The sequence below is a fragment of the Crocodylus siamensis genome, chromosome 4 (assembly GCF_052110815.1).
Source record: "Crocodylus siamensis isolate JL-2025a chromosome 4, ASM5211081v1, whole genome shotgun sequence".
Classification (NCBI taxonomy): Eukaryota; Metazoa; Chordata; order Crocodylia; family Crocodylidae; genus Crocodylus; species Crocodylus siamensis.
The window spans coordinates 15,867,597-15,883,654 of NC_143398.1; the positions used below are offsets into that span (position 1 = coordinate 15,867,597).

Genomic DNA, 16,058 nt, shown 5'->3' on the forward strand with positions numbered 1-16,058 from the left:
ATGGCATACTGAGCTGCATTGGTAGGTGTGTTACCAGCAGATCAAGGGAAGTGATTATTTCCCTTTGTTCAGTACTGGTGAGGCCACATCTGGAGTACTGTGGTCAGTTTTAAACTTCACTCCCCACCCATTACAGAGAGGATGTGGAGATATTGGATAGTTAGACCCCCTGTTGGAGAAAGAATATGGAGTCCAACACAGGTGAGAGGGTTGGGTCATATGACTTATGAGGAAAGACTTAGGGAACTGGCCTTATTTAGTCTAGAGAAGAGGAGACTGAGGGGGGATTTAATAACAGCCTTCAAATACTTGAAGTGGGGATTGAAAGAGGATGGAGTTGTACTGTTCTCAGTGGTGGCAGAGAACAGAACAAGGAGCAACAGTCTGAAGTTGCAGCAAGGGAAGTTTAGGGTAGATATTAGGCAGAATTTTCTCACTAGGAGTGTAGTAAAACACTGCAACAGGTTGCCCAGAGATGGGGGAAGCTCCATCCTTGCAGGTTTTCAAGACCCGGCTAAACAAAGCTTTGGCTGGGATGATCTAGTTGAGGATGGTCCTGCTTTGATCAGGAAGTTGGACTAGATGACCTCCTGAGGTCCCTTTCAACCCTGACTTTCTATGATTCTATGATTATTTTACAATGTGTTTATACTTTTCCCTTCGTGGAACAACTTGTACTACTGCTAGTGATCCATTTCTGCCATCTTCTGTTGTCTTTTATATATTTGATTAATCCTGAAGATATAGCACTGTGCCCCTGTGCAGTACTTGAGATGTTACCTAATGCTGGCAAAAACAGAGTTGTCAGAGCTTCCTTATGTGACCACACTACATTCCTCCCCAAACACACACCCTGTTGTAATCTCTGTCACTTTACCCTTGTCTGCTCATCTCTGTTTTTCTCCTATGCATTGTAAAGATGCCAAGGGCTTTTTTTTACTGTATAGTTAGACTTTCCAATTTGGGGCCTATCCAAAACCAATTCAGTAGAAACTCAGGACTTGTTGTGAATATATTTTCTAAAATAAGAGTCATAGTTTTCCATAAGGGACTCAATAATTGTACATAGCTCATGTGAGTAAATTACAGCTTTGAAAGAGGTAACAGTAAATCTGTGAGAGGGGCAAGAGCTTGAAGCTAAAATAGTCTTTCCCGTGCATAGTTCAGACAAAGGGCATTTCAATAGTTGACGTGGTCTGCTCAGACTGCATTCCTCTAGCTTTTCCTTTGGCTATGGTTTCACTCTGAGTACAGCCCTATTTACCTGTTATCTTAATACATAAAGATACATTAATACCCAGGAATGCATCTTTATCTGCCATACTAATTTAACTATTGCCTTCCCACACTGGCATGTTTTGATGATAACAGTTAAGGTGTCTTCCTACAGATCTAAAGTTATAAATTAAAGCCTCCCTCATTATGAAATCTGTCCCCAGTTGACCCAGCTATGGTCATCAGGTCTGGGAAAGTCAGTGGTGGTCTTCTGTGGTTTTAGTCATATCATTTCCTTGCATGACCTCTTGACTACAGGAATTGATGTGCCCTAATCACAGTGACCTAATGCACTATTTAGGCTTGGATAGACCTTTTTCTTGGCTTTGTTTTCTTTTAAGCTTCTATATCTAGCCCCAATCCTAAAATTAATTCTTTGCTATTAGTGCTCATGGAATGGTCTGGTCCAAACATTAATTTTCGCCTAGAAGAGTGTTTTACAATTTTCCTAAAGTCCTTTCATATCACTTTTTCTGCCACAGACCCCTTCCCCCATCCTGTGAGTTGGCATGGAGTCAGGTGTCCCTGACCAGCAGTGGCAACACGCTGTCTCCTGGGCCACTCCACTGTTACTCCCAGTCTCTTTTCAGAACCCCTGCTGATCTATTGTGGAGCCCCACGGGTCTGTGGAACACAGTTTGAAAACCACTGATTTAGGAAAGCTACCATTACTTGTTACACATTTTTGGTAAGCTGCATAACTTCAGGTGAGTAAAGAATCTGCCCTGGTCCACTGGATGTGGCACTGGCTTAGAGCTAGGACAACACCCCCCCCAACCCCGGTTCATTCCTGACCCAGCTGTTTATCTGGTAGGTGAGCTTGGGCAAATTATTTCACATCCTTTTACTACTGTTGCCTCTCCCATCTTTGCTTGTGGTGAGGTTTAGGGAAGGGATCCTTTCTATGCATCTGTGTACTTCCCAGAGCTGGCCCCTTTCAGCATTCCAGTAAAACAAATTAAAACATAAAAGAACAGGAGGATGTGGCATGAGCCACCCTCCCTCCATTTTGCACCTACAATAGCTTAGAAACACCTTTGTTCTCCCTTGGATAACAAGATTGGCTAGGCAGTGGGCTTTGTCAGATACACACAGGGGACTAAACTACATCAGCATAATGCCAACCATTTTGAGAAGTATTAAATAGGTAGTAGTAGGGAGGTGGTATCTGGAGGGTCCTGCAAGGTCTGGGTTTGCTCTGTGCCAAGCACTGTCGAGACCTGTAGTGAGATTCAGTTCTTGCCCCAGAGACTTGCCACTTCAATCATCAGTTGGCAACCCTTCCTGGCTATGGGTCTAAAATGACCCAACTTGGGTCAGAAGACCCATCCACAGCTGCCACCGCTTCTCCCCACTTGTCATAGGGAAGCATCCTGCCACCGCTACTTCTCCATGACTTGATTAGGGGAAAGCTCCCTCCGTTGCTGTTGTCCTAGACTGCAGCATAAGAGAAACCGACATCACTGGAGCCCCACCACCAACAAAGCCCTATGCCTATGGGTCAGATCTGGCTCCATGGGCCAAAAGTAACTAAGCACCAATCTAAATAGACAAGAGAGAATTATTATCCTTGTTTAGAAGATGGGAGGCTGAGACATGTAGAGAGAGGTTGACTTACCTGCAGCCATATGAGGGATTTGTGGCAGATTTCAAACCCAAGCATTTTAGAAACCAGATGACCATCTTTCCTTATTTATATGTGTAATCCTTTTGATTCTCTCTCATCCATCCTTTATAAGTTGTTTGCCTTCTCCAGAGCTGATCCAAAAACTCACCAATATTTTGGGACTGAGATGGATAAGACTCTTAGAAATTAAACCCTAAGAGGAAGGGATCATGTATTTCTCTGTGTGTGGCCAGTACTTAAGACAGTTGGGTACTGCCAGAATACATTTAAAAATAACAATAATTAGAGTTGCAAAGAAACCATAAATTTCAAGCCATAATTTAATTGATCAGAACGTTGGCAGATTCTGCCTAAAATATCACTGAAGTCTGCTGGATACTTTCCACATAGTGTAGTTTTCTGTTGCCTGGGATTTTATTTGTTTTTGGTGGATCCATCACTTAGCCAGGTTACGTATGCAAGAGGGACTCCAGGACTTTTTGCTGTGCCAGCTCATTTTTCTTTCTCCTCCAGCATTTCCTTTTGTTCATGCCAGAAATTCGCTTTGGATGGTCTTTTTGTATCACTTGCCACAGGCACTAATTAATAGCGTACTTCTTTGAATTCCACTTATTGTCTTCTTTTATTATTTAAGCAGCTGTTCAGGATAATTACTATCTTTAAAGGTTTATGAATCACACATCTTGACATCTTCAGTGCTGATTGATTTCTGAAAAATTCTGCTTTCTGGTTTTATGTTCAATTTGTTACCTTTACTTACAACCCAAGTACATGATTTAGAATTTGCAAGATACAGATGTTTTGTTTTACTGCCATCTGTTTTCCTGTCTAATGGATTCCAGCATGTGCATTTGTGCGTTTTGATGTAGCTACATTACCAGCATATATATTTTACCTTCATGTGATGGCAGAAAAGAATTGACCTAATTTGACTTGTGAACTGAAAAAAGTTTCTGATCAATTTTTGTCTGAATTTAGTTTGATTTCTAGAAAAGGTTGTTGCTTTGTCACCTTACCCTTTAACTTGACAGTTTAGAAACCAGTCATTTTGCAAATTGCAGATCAGAAAGAGACTTCTGTAATATTATTACAGAAAGAAGGCACAGGTTAAAATGCACCTGCACTTTGATATGAGGAAGGAAGATCAAATGCAGTTTTTCAAAATGGAGCTGCTACAAAAAGCTGTTGTTCTTTCTTGTGCCGATTTATGAGTAATGGTTTACATGCAAGTCCTACTGGAGTCCCAGAGCCTGTCTACTGACGAATTAGAGTTGGATCAGACCATTAATGTTGTGAAAGAATGTGTACAGCCGTAGAAGTACTCACTCAAACCACCAGGATCAGCCCTTGATCTCTTTTACAAATGTTTTATTCTGGCCTTTAACTGGGATGCCTTCTTGATTTTTATGAAAGCATCTCTACTTCCTACCACACCTGTCTTTATTTTACTGTTGCCTCAAATAGCTGAACCGTTACCAGAAGTCATGGCAACTGGGTGTTCCTTTCCACTGGAAATTCTGAAATCTCAAAATCTGATTGCCTTCTCAGACTTAACAAAAAGCTAAAATTTTAAATTTTAAATTAATAAAAAAGATTTTCAGAATGAAACTACTGAAATAATTATTTTGAACACGTCGGTCTATTTTTTGTCAAGTTAACATAGTCCAGCGAAGCATTTGGATTGTATGAAACTCCATTTTCAAACAGGAAGAAATGTTCTATTGATTTACGTTGACCAACTCTAATAGTTATAGACATAGTTGGGATGTCTTTATGTACTCCACCATTTAAATCCCTTTAGACATCTTAATGGTATGTTTTCCTTTATTCCTTAGTTAATTTATGTGCAGTCTTTTATTTTAATCCTACTATAACAGTCTCTCAAGTTAAACTTTCTGCTTCCAGTTGGCAGTTAATCTAAAGCTGCCTGTAACTCCCAGCCGCACATGAGTAACAGAGCTTACAGTCACTTCTTTATATTCTAGAAGGCATTTCAGGCGGAAGCATTGGTATCTGTTACAGCTTGTGAGATTACAAAGCAGTAAGTGCTAATTAAATCTTTATTTATATACAGAAAGAAATATGCAGCCTTAAGTGCTTTTTTCTGTAATGTAACAAAGTTTATTGTAAACACTACTAATCCAGTGTGTTTGGGAGCCATAGACAGTGATACTTACGGAGATAAGATTTCAGATACCTTTGGACTGTTCGTGCGTTGCAGTTAGGATGGCTATGACTTTTACAATGGAAAACTAAGCTATTCATATTTCAGTAGCTATTCTTCTGCATCCTTACCACTGCTTTCTTTCAGACAAGATTTTTTTTCATGGTCCAGGCCTCTTTAGGAATGCTGGGTCATATTTTCAACTGCTGTAAATCTATGTAGAATCATTGGAATTAGTGCTACAATGCAGATTTACACCACATGAAAATCCACTTACTGTTTTTGTTCTGCATCCTTTCCTCTTCTGGGTTTTCTGCCCCCCCCCCTTCTTGGACTTCCTTTTATTGATCTTTTTCCTCTCATTTCCTTACTCTCTTCTCTTCTTGTTCCCCCCTTTTAGAAGTCAGCTGTTTACTCAGCCTCTGCATTTATGAACTTTATCATCTTATTATAGCAGTGATCAAGTACAATCAGATATTATATCAAGTAGGCCACAAAAGAGAGACTGATAATAGTCACCTTTCCATATATCACCCCCATCTCTAGCAGACATTTGACTGAGGCATGCTTTGAACAGACTATGAGGTCAGTAAAGATGAGCTGTGATGGATTGGGAATCCACACCAGAACCTTTTAATGCTCATGTGGGAGAATCTAAGGACTGCCAGCAAAAATGCCTTGGCTAATTTCAACAGGGCTAGAATTTCAACTTTGGTGATGACTGAACAAGGGAGGTATTTACTGAAATAACAGTATTCCCAAAGTGAGCACAGCTTTGTCGGGCAGAGCCAGTGCCTTGCATTAAAATTGGAAGTTGATAGATACCTGTGCTGTTCACAGAGCACAGAACTAATGCGCTCACGTTGACACACTGCAATCAGCAGGTAGAATAGCCATGTTTTTCTGTAGCTGATGCTTGCGAGCGAACTTCTAGAGCTGACAATTTCATCTAGAGGAAACATGGTGGTGTCTGCATCATGAGGGGAAACCACCACTTATTTAGATAAGCACAGGTCTCAAAAGCAGTAAGAGCCTCCGTTGCTATCTGCAAATCCAGGAGTAAAGTATTCTTCCAATTTTATGCATAGGCCATAAACCTTCTTATCATGAGTTAGGCTCAGCAGATAGAGCAGTCACAACCTTCATCATGTTATCATTCTGTTTTCTGGACAGTTAAAATCAGCTTTTCATCAAAGAAGCTAGTCAGGCATTACAGGAACACAGAAACTGTATTATCCAGATAGGATTGAATGGAGATGTACAGTGTTGTCTGCATATTTTTTTTTAAAAAAAGAATCCTTCTTGAAGTCTCTCCTGAGCCCCATTCTTTTTCTGACTCTTGATCTTTCCTTTACAAGTGGTGGTGCTACTGGAAGAGAGGCTCTGGAGCTCTGCTTGGAATTGAATGACCCAGATGAGGCAGAGGCTATTTTCCATCTCTAATTTCTGTGCCAGAAACTTAAACTTTGTGGGCCATGAAGCATTTTGTAGTAGTCTGTGAAGAGTTTACTAGCCACATGACACTGCCCTTTCTCCTTGTGTGTTCCTATTCAATTGATGGAAATATGTTGCATATCTTCAATTACTTGCTGAAAACCCTATCCAGAAAGTACTTGGCCTTGTCCTTAACTTGAGGAAACTGGTGGGACTACTTACGGGCTTCATGATAATCACTTGCTTAAACGCTTTGGCTGAGTCATAGTCTCTATGATGTATTTTCCAGCCTACAATAGCAGCAGACTGTCTGACGGGACCTGACTAAAACCTAGGCAGTTCTTCTCATTTCACTCCCAACAATCTTTTCTTTCCCAACAACCCTCCAACCTCCACACAGCTACTTAGAAATTATTTAAAAGTCTTTTGACTGTCTGCAGCATCCTCCAACAACCTATTTAGCACACTAATAGGTATACAGAGCTGGAGTCATCAGAACAGACAAGTGAAGGAAAAGCTCAGAGCTATGTACTGCTTATGTACTTTTCTTTATTTTTATGATTGTATCATTTTGATTGTGTGTAGCACATTGGGATAACCAGGGATGGCTGTGATACCCCCTGATGGCTCTGCGACTGTGCCCTGCTTAGCCCTTAAGGCATCTTGCCTTCTCGTCTGCCACACCTTGATGGAAATATAATAATAATAATAATAATAATAATAATAGTAGTAGGGAGGCTGTCCACGGGCCTTCACATGGCCCTAGTCCACCAACTGGTCCCCCATTGGGGTTTCTCAGCACTGTATTGATCTATGCCCAGGTCCCTCGCTGGGCCTCTCAAAACACATTTGGCCATCCCAAACACATTTGGGATAATCTGTGAATCTATAAATGTAGAAGAACAAGTCTCACATACTCCAGCTGAAAAGGTAAAAATCACAAGGTTATAAACAAATGACAGTGAAGTTGTAAAGCAAATCACACTACAGCGTTAACTCCAGGAGGTCCTGCACCTGCTATCCTCAGCCTTTCTCTCTAGAGAAATGTTTATGTCAAACTCTTCCCCTTAATCTTTATTCTGCTATATGTATGTGCATGCATGTGCACATAGACAAACACATGTGTGCATTCATGCACACAGATGATGATATAGGTGTGGTCAGAATTTAACACAAGACCAGAAGCATGGTTATAAAAATGACTTGAAAGGGCATCATTAGAAGTTTCAGATATTTAGGTAAAGTCCTTTATTTTCCTCAAATGTTTGTTAAGCAAAACTATCTGTCTTTCTCAATTAGAATGATATGGGCGGTCAGCGGAGCCTCATAAATAAGTGGACAACTTTCCTTAAAGCAAGGCTGGTGTGTTCAATACCTGGGCCTGAGGGAGCAGACACACATTTTGATGAGCTCCGTAAGTTGAAGTAACTTTTGTGATTTTATTCTGTGACTCCATTTTATATATTTGTTTTGCTTGACGGCAGTTTTGGGCCTCAATCTATCATCACATTTCCCAGCACTGGCAGCTGCATTGACATTAACAAAATTATTGCTGATTTAAATCAAGTGTAAGCTCAGTCAGAATTATTTTTACTCTCCTTTCTTCCTTTGGAGAGATATTCATCTGGTTCCATGTAGAAATCAGCCCTTTCATAGTCAGAATAACTCAGCACTTTAGTATAATTCGCTGGGCAAAAATTCAAAATCAAAGAAGTGTCAGGATTTATTGTATGTTTACAAAGTGTCACATAAAAAGGTGGTGAATGTGGAAGTGTTTAATGGCTATTTAATAAAAATACACTTTTCCTATTGCAGAAGATATATTCTTACTTTCTACAAGAGATGAGAGAAACCCTCTAGTGTATGGAGTCTTCACCACTTCAAGGTATGTGTAGGGTTACATTCACCCTTGAAATCCACTCCTGAAAGCTTCATTAAGGGAAAAATGCCTTCAGGTCAAAGGGAGTTGGTCTGAACAAGAATTGGACTGCTAATCATTATGACTTATGTTTTCAAAAATAGGTGCATGAAGTTAGTTTCCCATATTCTTTCTAGGTAGCTAAATAGGTGCCTGATCTTCAAAAGGTAGTTTAAAACAAGAATGAAAACTTCACAAAAATATTATTTATTTTTTCTAGTTTATGATGTAATTGAATTTCAAAATTCATAACTTCTTGAACATCTTGACTGAGAACTCAGCACCTCCCTGTGAAGCCCCTTCATTCCCCTCTGTTGGCTGATCTTGAATATCTTTGTATATTAAACAGGGTTGTATCTCAGAGTCATCTAGCAGAAGGTCACTTACAATAACAGACGGGTTATAGTACTACAGCCTCATTTACAGGTGAAGGTGGTAGAAAAATAATGCTTCCTCCTTTCCTTGTTAAGGCAAATAGTATATTCTGTAGCACAGATACCCTTGTGAGGACCTCCACAGTACAGTCTATGGGGTAATTTAATAAAACTATCTTCATCAAAGGAGCTGAGAAACAAACAAGAATTGGAAGTCAGCGAACAATTGTGAAACTATGATGTGACTGGGATAACAGAGACTTGGTGGGAGCTCGCGTGACTGGAGCGTGGTCATGGATAGGTTCAAGAAGGATAGGCAGGAGAGAACTGGAGGGGGAGTTGTGCTTTATGCAAAAGAGCTGTATGTTTTCTTAGAGCTCCAGAATGAAACTGGAGACAGGCATGTTGCCTCAGGGTTAGAGGCAAAGAGCAGAACCAAAGGTGAAGTTGTGGTGGATGTGTGCTGTAGACCACCAGACCAGGAGGATGAAATAGATGAGGCTTTCTTCAAACAGCTAGCAGAAGTTGTTGGAGAGGGTTGGGGACAACTTCCTGATGCTACTGTTAGAGAGGGCAACTAGGGGCCATGCTCTTCTTGACCTCCTGCTCACAAACAGGGAAAAATTGGTGGGGATTGTAGTAGTGGATGGCAACTTGGGCAGCAGTGACCATGAGATGATTGAGTTCATGATCCTAAGGAAAGGATGAAAGGAGAGCACCAAAGTATGGACTCTGGACATCAGAAAAGCCAACTTTGACTCGCTTAGGGAACTGATGGGCAGGATCCTCTAAAACACCAGTCTGGGGGGGAAAGGCGTATGGGATAGCTGATTGTATTTTAAGGAAACCTTACTGAGGGTGCAGGAATGAGCCATCCTTTTGCACAGGAAGAGTAGAAAGTATGGCAAAAGACCAGCTTGGCTTAGCAGGGAACTCTACAGTGAGCTAAAACACAAAAAGGAAGCTTACAAGTATTGGAAACTTGGACTAACAACTACAGAGGAGTGTAAAAATACTTCTCAGACATGAAGGGATGAAATCAGGAGGCCAAAGTACAATTGGGGTTGCAATTAGCAAAGGACATAAAGGGTTACAAGAAGGGTTTCTGCACATACGGCAGTATGAAGAAGAAGATCAGGGAAGGTTTTGGGTCTCTTACTAAAATGGGGGAGGCAACCTAGTGGCACAGGATGCAGAAAAGGCTGAAGTGCTCAGTGCCTTTTTCACCTCAGTCTTCACAGGGAAGGTGAATGTTGAGTGAGGTCATACCAAAAGCCTTGCTAAAGTCAAGGTATATCACGTCCACTACTCTTCCCACATTCACAGAGTCATTCACCTCATCATAGAAGGCAAAGGGGTTGGTCAAGCATGACTTGCTCTTGTTGCATCCATGCTGACTCTTCCTAATTACCGCCTTCTCCAGGTGCTTAAAAATCGATTTCTTGAGGACCTGCTCCATGATTTTTCCAGGGATTGAGGTGGGTCTGTAATTCCCTGGATCCTCCTTCCCTTTCTCAAAAATGGACACTACATTTGCCCTTTTCCAATCATCCAGGACCTCTGCCAATTGCCCCATTATCTCCAGATCCCTTCAATCCCTAGGTTAAAACATGCATCCAGGATGTTCACAGATTTGACAAGCCTAGGCTCCAACAGAGCAAAGCTTTAAATTGTATTTCTCAGTGATATTAAGTATAGCCTGGTAACCTTTGACCTGATAACTTACAATACTGTATAAGCTAACAGTGTCATCTTGTTGCAAAAAGAGGCTGATAGTATACTGGGCTGTATTAATAGCAGTGCCATTTCCAAATCAAGGGAAGTGATTTTCCTGCTCTAATAGCACTTGTAAGGCCTCAACTGGAGTACTGTATCCCATTTAGGATTCCTCAATTCAAGAAAGATATGGACAAATTAGGCAGAATCCAGTGGAGAGTGACAAGAAATTATTAGAGATCCAGGACATTTATTAGGATGGTCTAAAATAACTAGGATTATTTAGTTTGAAGAACTAAAGATGAGGTGGCGTATAGGGTTGTCAGTGATATTTGGTAGCAGGCTTCAAGTACCTGAAGGATGGAGATGGATTCATTTCTGTGGCCACAGAAGACAGAACAAGGAGTAGTGGTCTTAAATTACAGAAAGGGAAATGTAGGGTGATGGTTATTAAGCATTGGAAGAGACTATCCAGAGAGGTTATAGACATTTTTCAAGAGACACTTGACTGGGATGGCTTAGTCAGAAATGATTCTGCCTTGAAGTCGTGGGACTAAGTGACCTCCTAAGGTTCCCTCCAGCCTACTATTCTGTGATTCTGCCATCCATAATGTACATAAATTGTAAATAGTACTCAACCACAGTAACAATCAGGAATAGGGATATATACGAAGCCAATCTGAGTCAGTGAGGATCATTATATTATCTTCAGTGGACTTTGGATCAGTTCTGTAATGTAGATATAATTTATAAATATGCTTTTATAAATATGTTTAAGTCCATGTAAATATGATTATTTTCTTTCAGCTCTGTATTCAAGGGCTCTGCAGTATGTGTGTACAGCATGGCTGATATCAGAGCTGTGTTCAATGGTCCTTATGCTCATAAAGAAAGTGTGGATCATCGATGGGTACAATATGAAGGTCGCATCCCGTATCCAAGACCTGGTACAGTATGTATCTCTTTAAGAGTATGCTTCTATTTTTACTCAGAGGACCTTCCTCGCCCCCCCCCCCCCCCCCAAAATTAGTAACTGATATTGTACTCTCAGGATGTTTTAAATTATCCTTTCAACTCTTGCTCAGGCTGACAACTCCAGGTTCTACCTACCCTTTTTATATACGTCTTCCGTTTCTCTTAGATAACATTGTGCTCAGACTGTCTGTTTCCTCACTCATTATCACTCATGTTCTGGTTGCCTGTTTTTTGGCTATTTTTCTATCTGTAGGTGGAGATCATGTATGAAACATCAGTACTTCATAAACCTCTGAGTACATTTATTTTTTAAATATTAAATAATGATGATGTACTTAGTTTTTAAAATCTTAGCTTTTAATAGGACTTTGTATTTTGGTAAAATTCTCCTTAGATGTAGTCATTGTTTCAGCCTCTATTGTTGGCTGAAACAATGAGTATCTGTAAGAATAGGTAGGTTGTGGGCATATGTATGTACGTACACACACACACATACATATACACACACACACACACACACTTTAAATAGAGGCAATATAACATTTCCCTGATAATGTCTATCAGTCTGTGTGTCTATGTGTTTGTCTGTCTCTAATGATCTATCCATCCATCTCTGTGTGTGGTAATTCTATTCTATAAAGTATGTATATAAAACAAATATAAATAATGGCTCATTTTAAATAATGCTGATGAAAAAGTGATAGGAACTTATTAAACTTATTATCAAAAAACATTTTCAAATAATTCTCTGGGTACAAGTGACCAGGCAAAACTTAAGGGAAAAGTCAAAAACAAAAACAAAAAATACATTTCAAAATCTTGTCTCAACTTTTTGGCATTTCAAAATTTGAAATTTCATAAAAATTCAGATGCAAAATGTCAACCTTCACTACAGTTGGACAGCAGTGGACAACATTATTATGAAAAAAATATTTCACCTAGTGTCTAAAGAACTAGATATAGGGCCTTGTTATATGTTATGCTGTGCACCATTCAAATATTGTATGTTGTTAGTGCTAGCTCAAGCTTGGTGTTAGTGCTAGCTCAAGTTTGGAGGCATTGCACATTCAGGCAAGCAGGAGTCTGGAGGACTGAAAAGAAATAATCCCATCCCTCCATTCTGGGCTTCTCCCACTATCCCCTAGGCACTCCCCTGGTTCCCCCCTGCCCCAGGGCTTCTCCATACCACCTGCCAGCTTATATGTGACTGCCTGCACAAACCCTCCCCTGTCTGCTCCCCTGGGACAGACAGCATGAGCAGCCACAAATAATTGGGGGCAGGCTGACAGAGGGGCAGGAAATGGGGATTTGGGGTGCTAGCATGGGCAGGGGAGAGGGGCTGAGTGGGGTGTTTACACTAAGGTGTAGCCTAGAGTGGCTGCGCCAGAGTGTAACGCAAGTTGGGTAAAACAGATCAGAGATAATCCTGCCCTGGAGTGGCTTAACTTTGAGCTACCTAACGAGCACTTAAAACTAATTTCAGCTCTTAATGTGAGGACAATTCAGGTGTTAAGAGTTCCAGGAGCTGGCCAAAATTACTGTGTAACAAGGCCCTTATCCCAGCAGGGATGTCAGCACAGTGTTGTGCTCTCACTGTTGTGTGGCAGACAGGGGATCCTCCCCGGGGCAGTATGGGGCTCACAGGAGTCACAGTGAGCTTCCCTGCCTAGCTTTGTTGTGTCTGAAAAGGTTGAATATACTGTACTAAAATACATACACTGCCTGAGGGATTGTAGTGTCAATCATTTATTGTATATTAACCATCATATGCCTCATGTGTGAGTCACAAGTAGGCATGTCTGTGATTCTACTGGCTGATTTCCATGCACCTAGTTGAGAGAATGTTAAATTTCGGAAAGTTTAATGACAAACCAATGCTCTCAATAAGCTCCACTTCTTAAGTCTACAATGACTTCCTGTAAACACCTGATAACTAGGAATCCTAGTTTTCCCTGATAAAAAAAATCACAAATTCACTGATAAAAACCGCAGGATCCATGACTGAAATGAAATGCCACTACATACGTATATACGTATCAATTGAACATAAAGTTTTATTGATACATTTACAACTTTAAAGCAATGTGGAAGCCTACCAGTGGCTCAGTCACTATAGTAAAATAAATTCTAAGTACCTATACATTTTCATAGTTGATTTTGGGATTTTTATCATGGAAAAATCACAGGTCTCCCTGCCCCCTTAGCTCACCAGGACCCAAGTCCAGGCCCCTCACTCCCCACGCACAACCCCTTGGGCCCTGCTGATGCTTCTCACTCCCCATCCACAGCCCCTGTCCCTCCCAACCCTACTGGAGCAGGCCAGTGGTATGGGGTGAGGGACCCAAGTCTGCAGCTCCCTGCCCCACTTAGTAGCAGGCCTTGGCCACTACCTGTGAGAGGTGGTGGCTGCTGCAGCTCACTCACGTGTGGTATGGCTGGAGCGGAGCTCATGGGGGGTAGGTGCAGGCTGCCTGCTGTGGACTTGGGGGGTGGAGCCAGCTCCCTGCCACTGTGCACATTCCGGGTGGTCAAGAGGGTCCCTTGCCCCCCAGATCTATGTGTGGGGTGGGGTGGGGTCAGCTTCCAGCTGCCTGCTGTGGGCTCGGGCTCCCTGCCCTGCTGCCCTCCACTGGGGCCTCCGTGGCCCAGCAGGTGGGACCTGGCATGGCAGGACAGAACAGGGCTGGGTGGGAAAGCTCATTGCCACCACTGTGAGCCCCATGCTGCCCTGGTAACATGCCCCCTGTCTGCCCTAAAGCAGCAGGGATGTCTAGACAGCAGGGATGTCAGCACATTGTTGTGCTCTCACTGTTGTGTGGCAGACAGGGGATCCTCACCGGGGCAGTATGGGGCTCGCAGCAGTCACAGTGAGCTTCCCTGCCTAGCCCTGTGCTGCCCTGCTGTGCTGGGTCCCACCCTCTGGGCTGCAGTGGCCCCGGAGGGGGAAGCAGGGTTGGGAGCCTGAGCCCACAGCAGCCAGCCCACAGCCACCCCCATCCTGCACACAGATCTGGGGGGCACGGGTCCCACGTGCCACCCTGTGGGAGTGTGTGGAGCAGCAGGGAGATGACCTCCCCCCGACACCTGGACAAGCCACCTGTGACCCCATCCCACTTCCTGCTGGTGCCCACTCTGCAGCTGCGGTTTGTGGCCCCAAGCCGCATGCACTGCCTGGCTGGCCAGCAGCCCCAGCCCTGCCCTACCCAACTGTCTCCCTCCCTCCCACCCTCACTATGGGGTCCTCAGTCCCTGTCCCCCACTTACCTATGGGACCTGGTACCCATCTACATATACATGTATAGGGCACCACTTACCTGACCACCCTCCTCCCGCTGCCTTCAGCCCACTGCAGGTTGGAACTTTGCCAGCCTGCAGAGAGTTCTTTGCAAAAGAGCAAACTCCACATGTTTCTCTGTTAAAATGAAAAATCTGCATTTTTCTTGGTAAAGGAGAAAATCGTCATTTTCTGTTTATCCATGGGGAAACTGAAAACCCAGATCCCTGCTGATAACAACCATGAGAAAATAGTTCTATAGAAAGTTGAAGTCCTGAGGACCTCCTCATTCAGTCCTGATTCCATGGACTTGAGTAAGAGTTTGAGCAAGGGTCTGACTGGTAGTCAAGAGGATTCTAGGAAAGAGAGTGTCGGTCATATTTATTTATGCATTAAGTGAACATATTAACACATAAAATAGTAATTATTTCTATTACATATTTTTGAAAATGGATCCTGTTTTCAATATTGAGATAGAACCATCCCATATGAGAAAATCACTGAAATCAGAGGTTTGGGATATAGAATCCTGTGGCAGGGCACTGGTTGTGCCTGCCACTTTAAGGGCCTGGAGCTGGGAGCTACCAGGTGCCTGATGAGGGCAGCCATTTTGAACTGAGGGCTGCCCGTACAAACAGGGCAGTTCAGCTGCGAGAGGCCAGGCAACAACATTGCCTGGCCAGAGGGCTGCTGATATCATTTGGAGGTAAGGGAGGAGCTGTAGGGGATGGATAGGAGGCTCTTGGTCCTGGGTACAACCTAAAACTACACCCTGCTGGGTGTGGGTGCCCTGGTGGGGCTCCCAGTGGTGCAGGAGCCCCCAGGAAATGCCATGCCAGTTACCACCCTGGTGAAAGGTGGGTCCGGGCACCCTAACCCCTAGCCCCCACAACTGGGTGGATTACCCCTTGTTGGAGGGTCGGGAAGGTGGACCCCATGAAGAAGAGTAAGGGCCATAGATTCAGGCCTGTCTGAACTTCCCCTGACTGGCCCATGCTGGGGCCAGAACCAGAAGGGGCGAAGGGCTGGGGGCCCACCATGAGGAATGCCCAAGAGCTGAGTGCTTGGGGTTCTGACTGGCCTGTAGGTGGGCCAGGGCTAGCAGCCAAAGGTCCCAGTGGGGGAAGCAGTTCAGGGAGCTATGTTGCCCAGTATGACGGTGGAAGAGTCCGCCTGCGGAGAAAGCCAGGTGGGGTTCAATAGTAGGATTCGGGGGCCCAGTGTGGGGGCCAGCGATTGAAGAAACATCAAGATGCCATCTGTGAGGCTTGGGCTGTGGTGTAGAGGAGGAAAGGAGCCTC

General features: G+C 43.0%; 1 protein-coding gene across 5 annotated transcripts in view; it reads left to right on the forward strand.

The window, feature by feature from the left end:
* Positions 1-16,058, forward strand: part of SEMA3D (semaphorin 3D) — a 208,760-nt gene that overhangs the window by 148,146 nt on the left and 44,556 nt on the right. For all 5 annotated transcript variants that reach the window (XM_090041869.1, XM_090041868.1, XM_090041870.1 and 2 more), the window contains 3 exons: positions 7,800-7,914; positions 8,316-8,385; positions 11,316-11,460. In XM_090041869.1, coding sequence (XP_089897995.1) covers positions 7,800-7,914; positions 8,316-8,385; positions 11,316-11,460 — 330 coding nt within the window. The remainder of the gene's footprint in view (positions 1-7,799; positions 7,915-8,315; positions 8,386-11,315; positions 11,461-16,058) is intronic.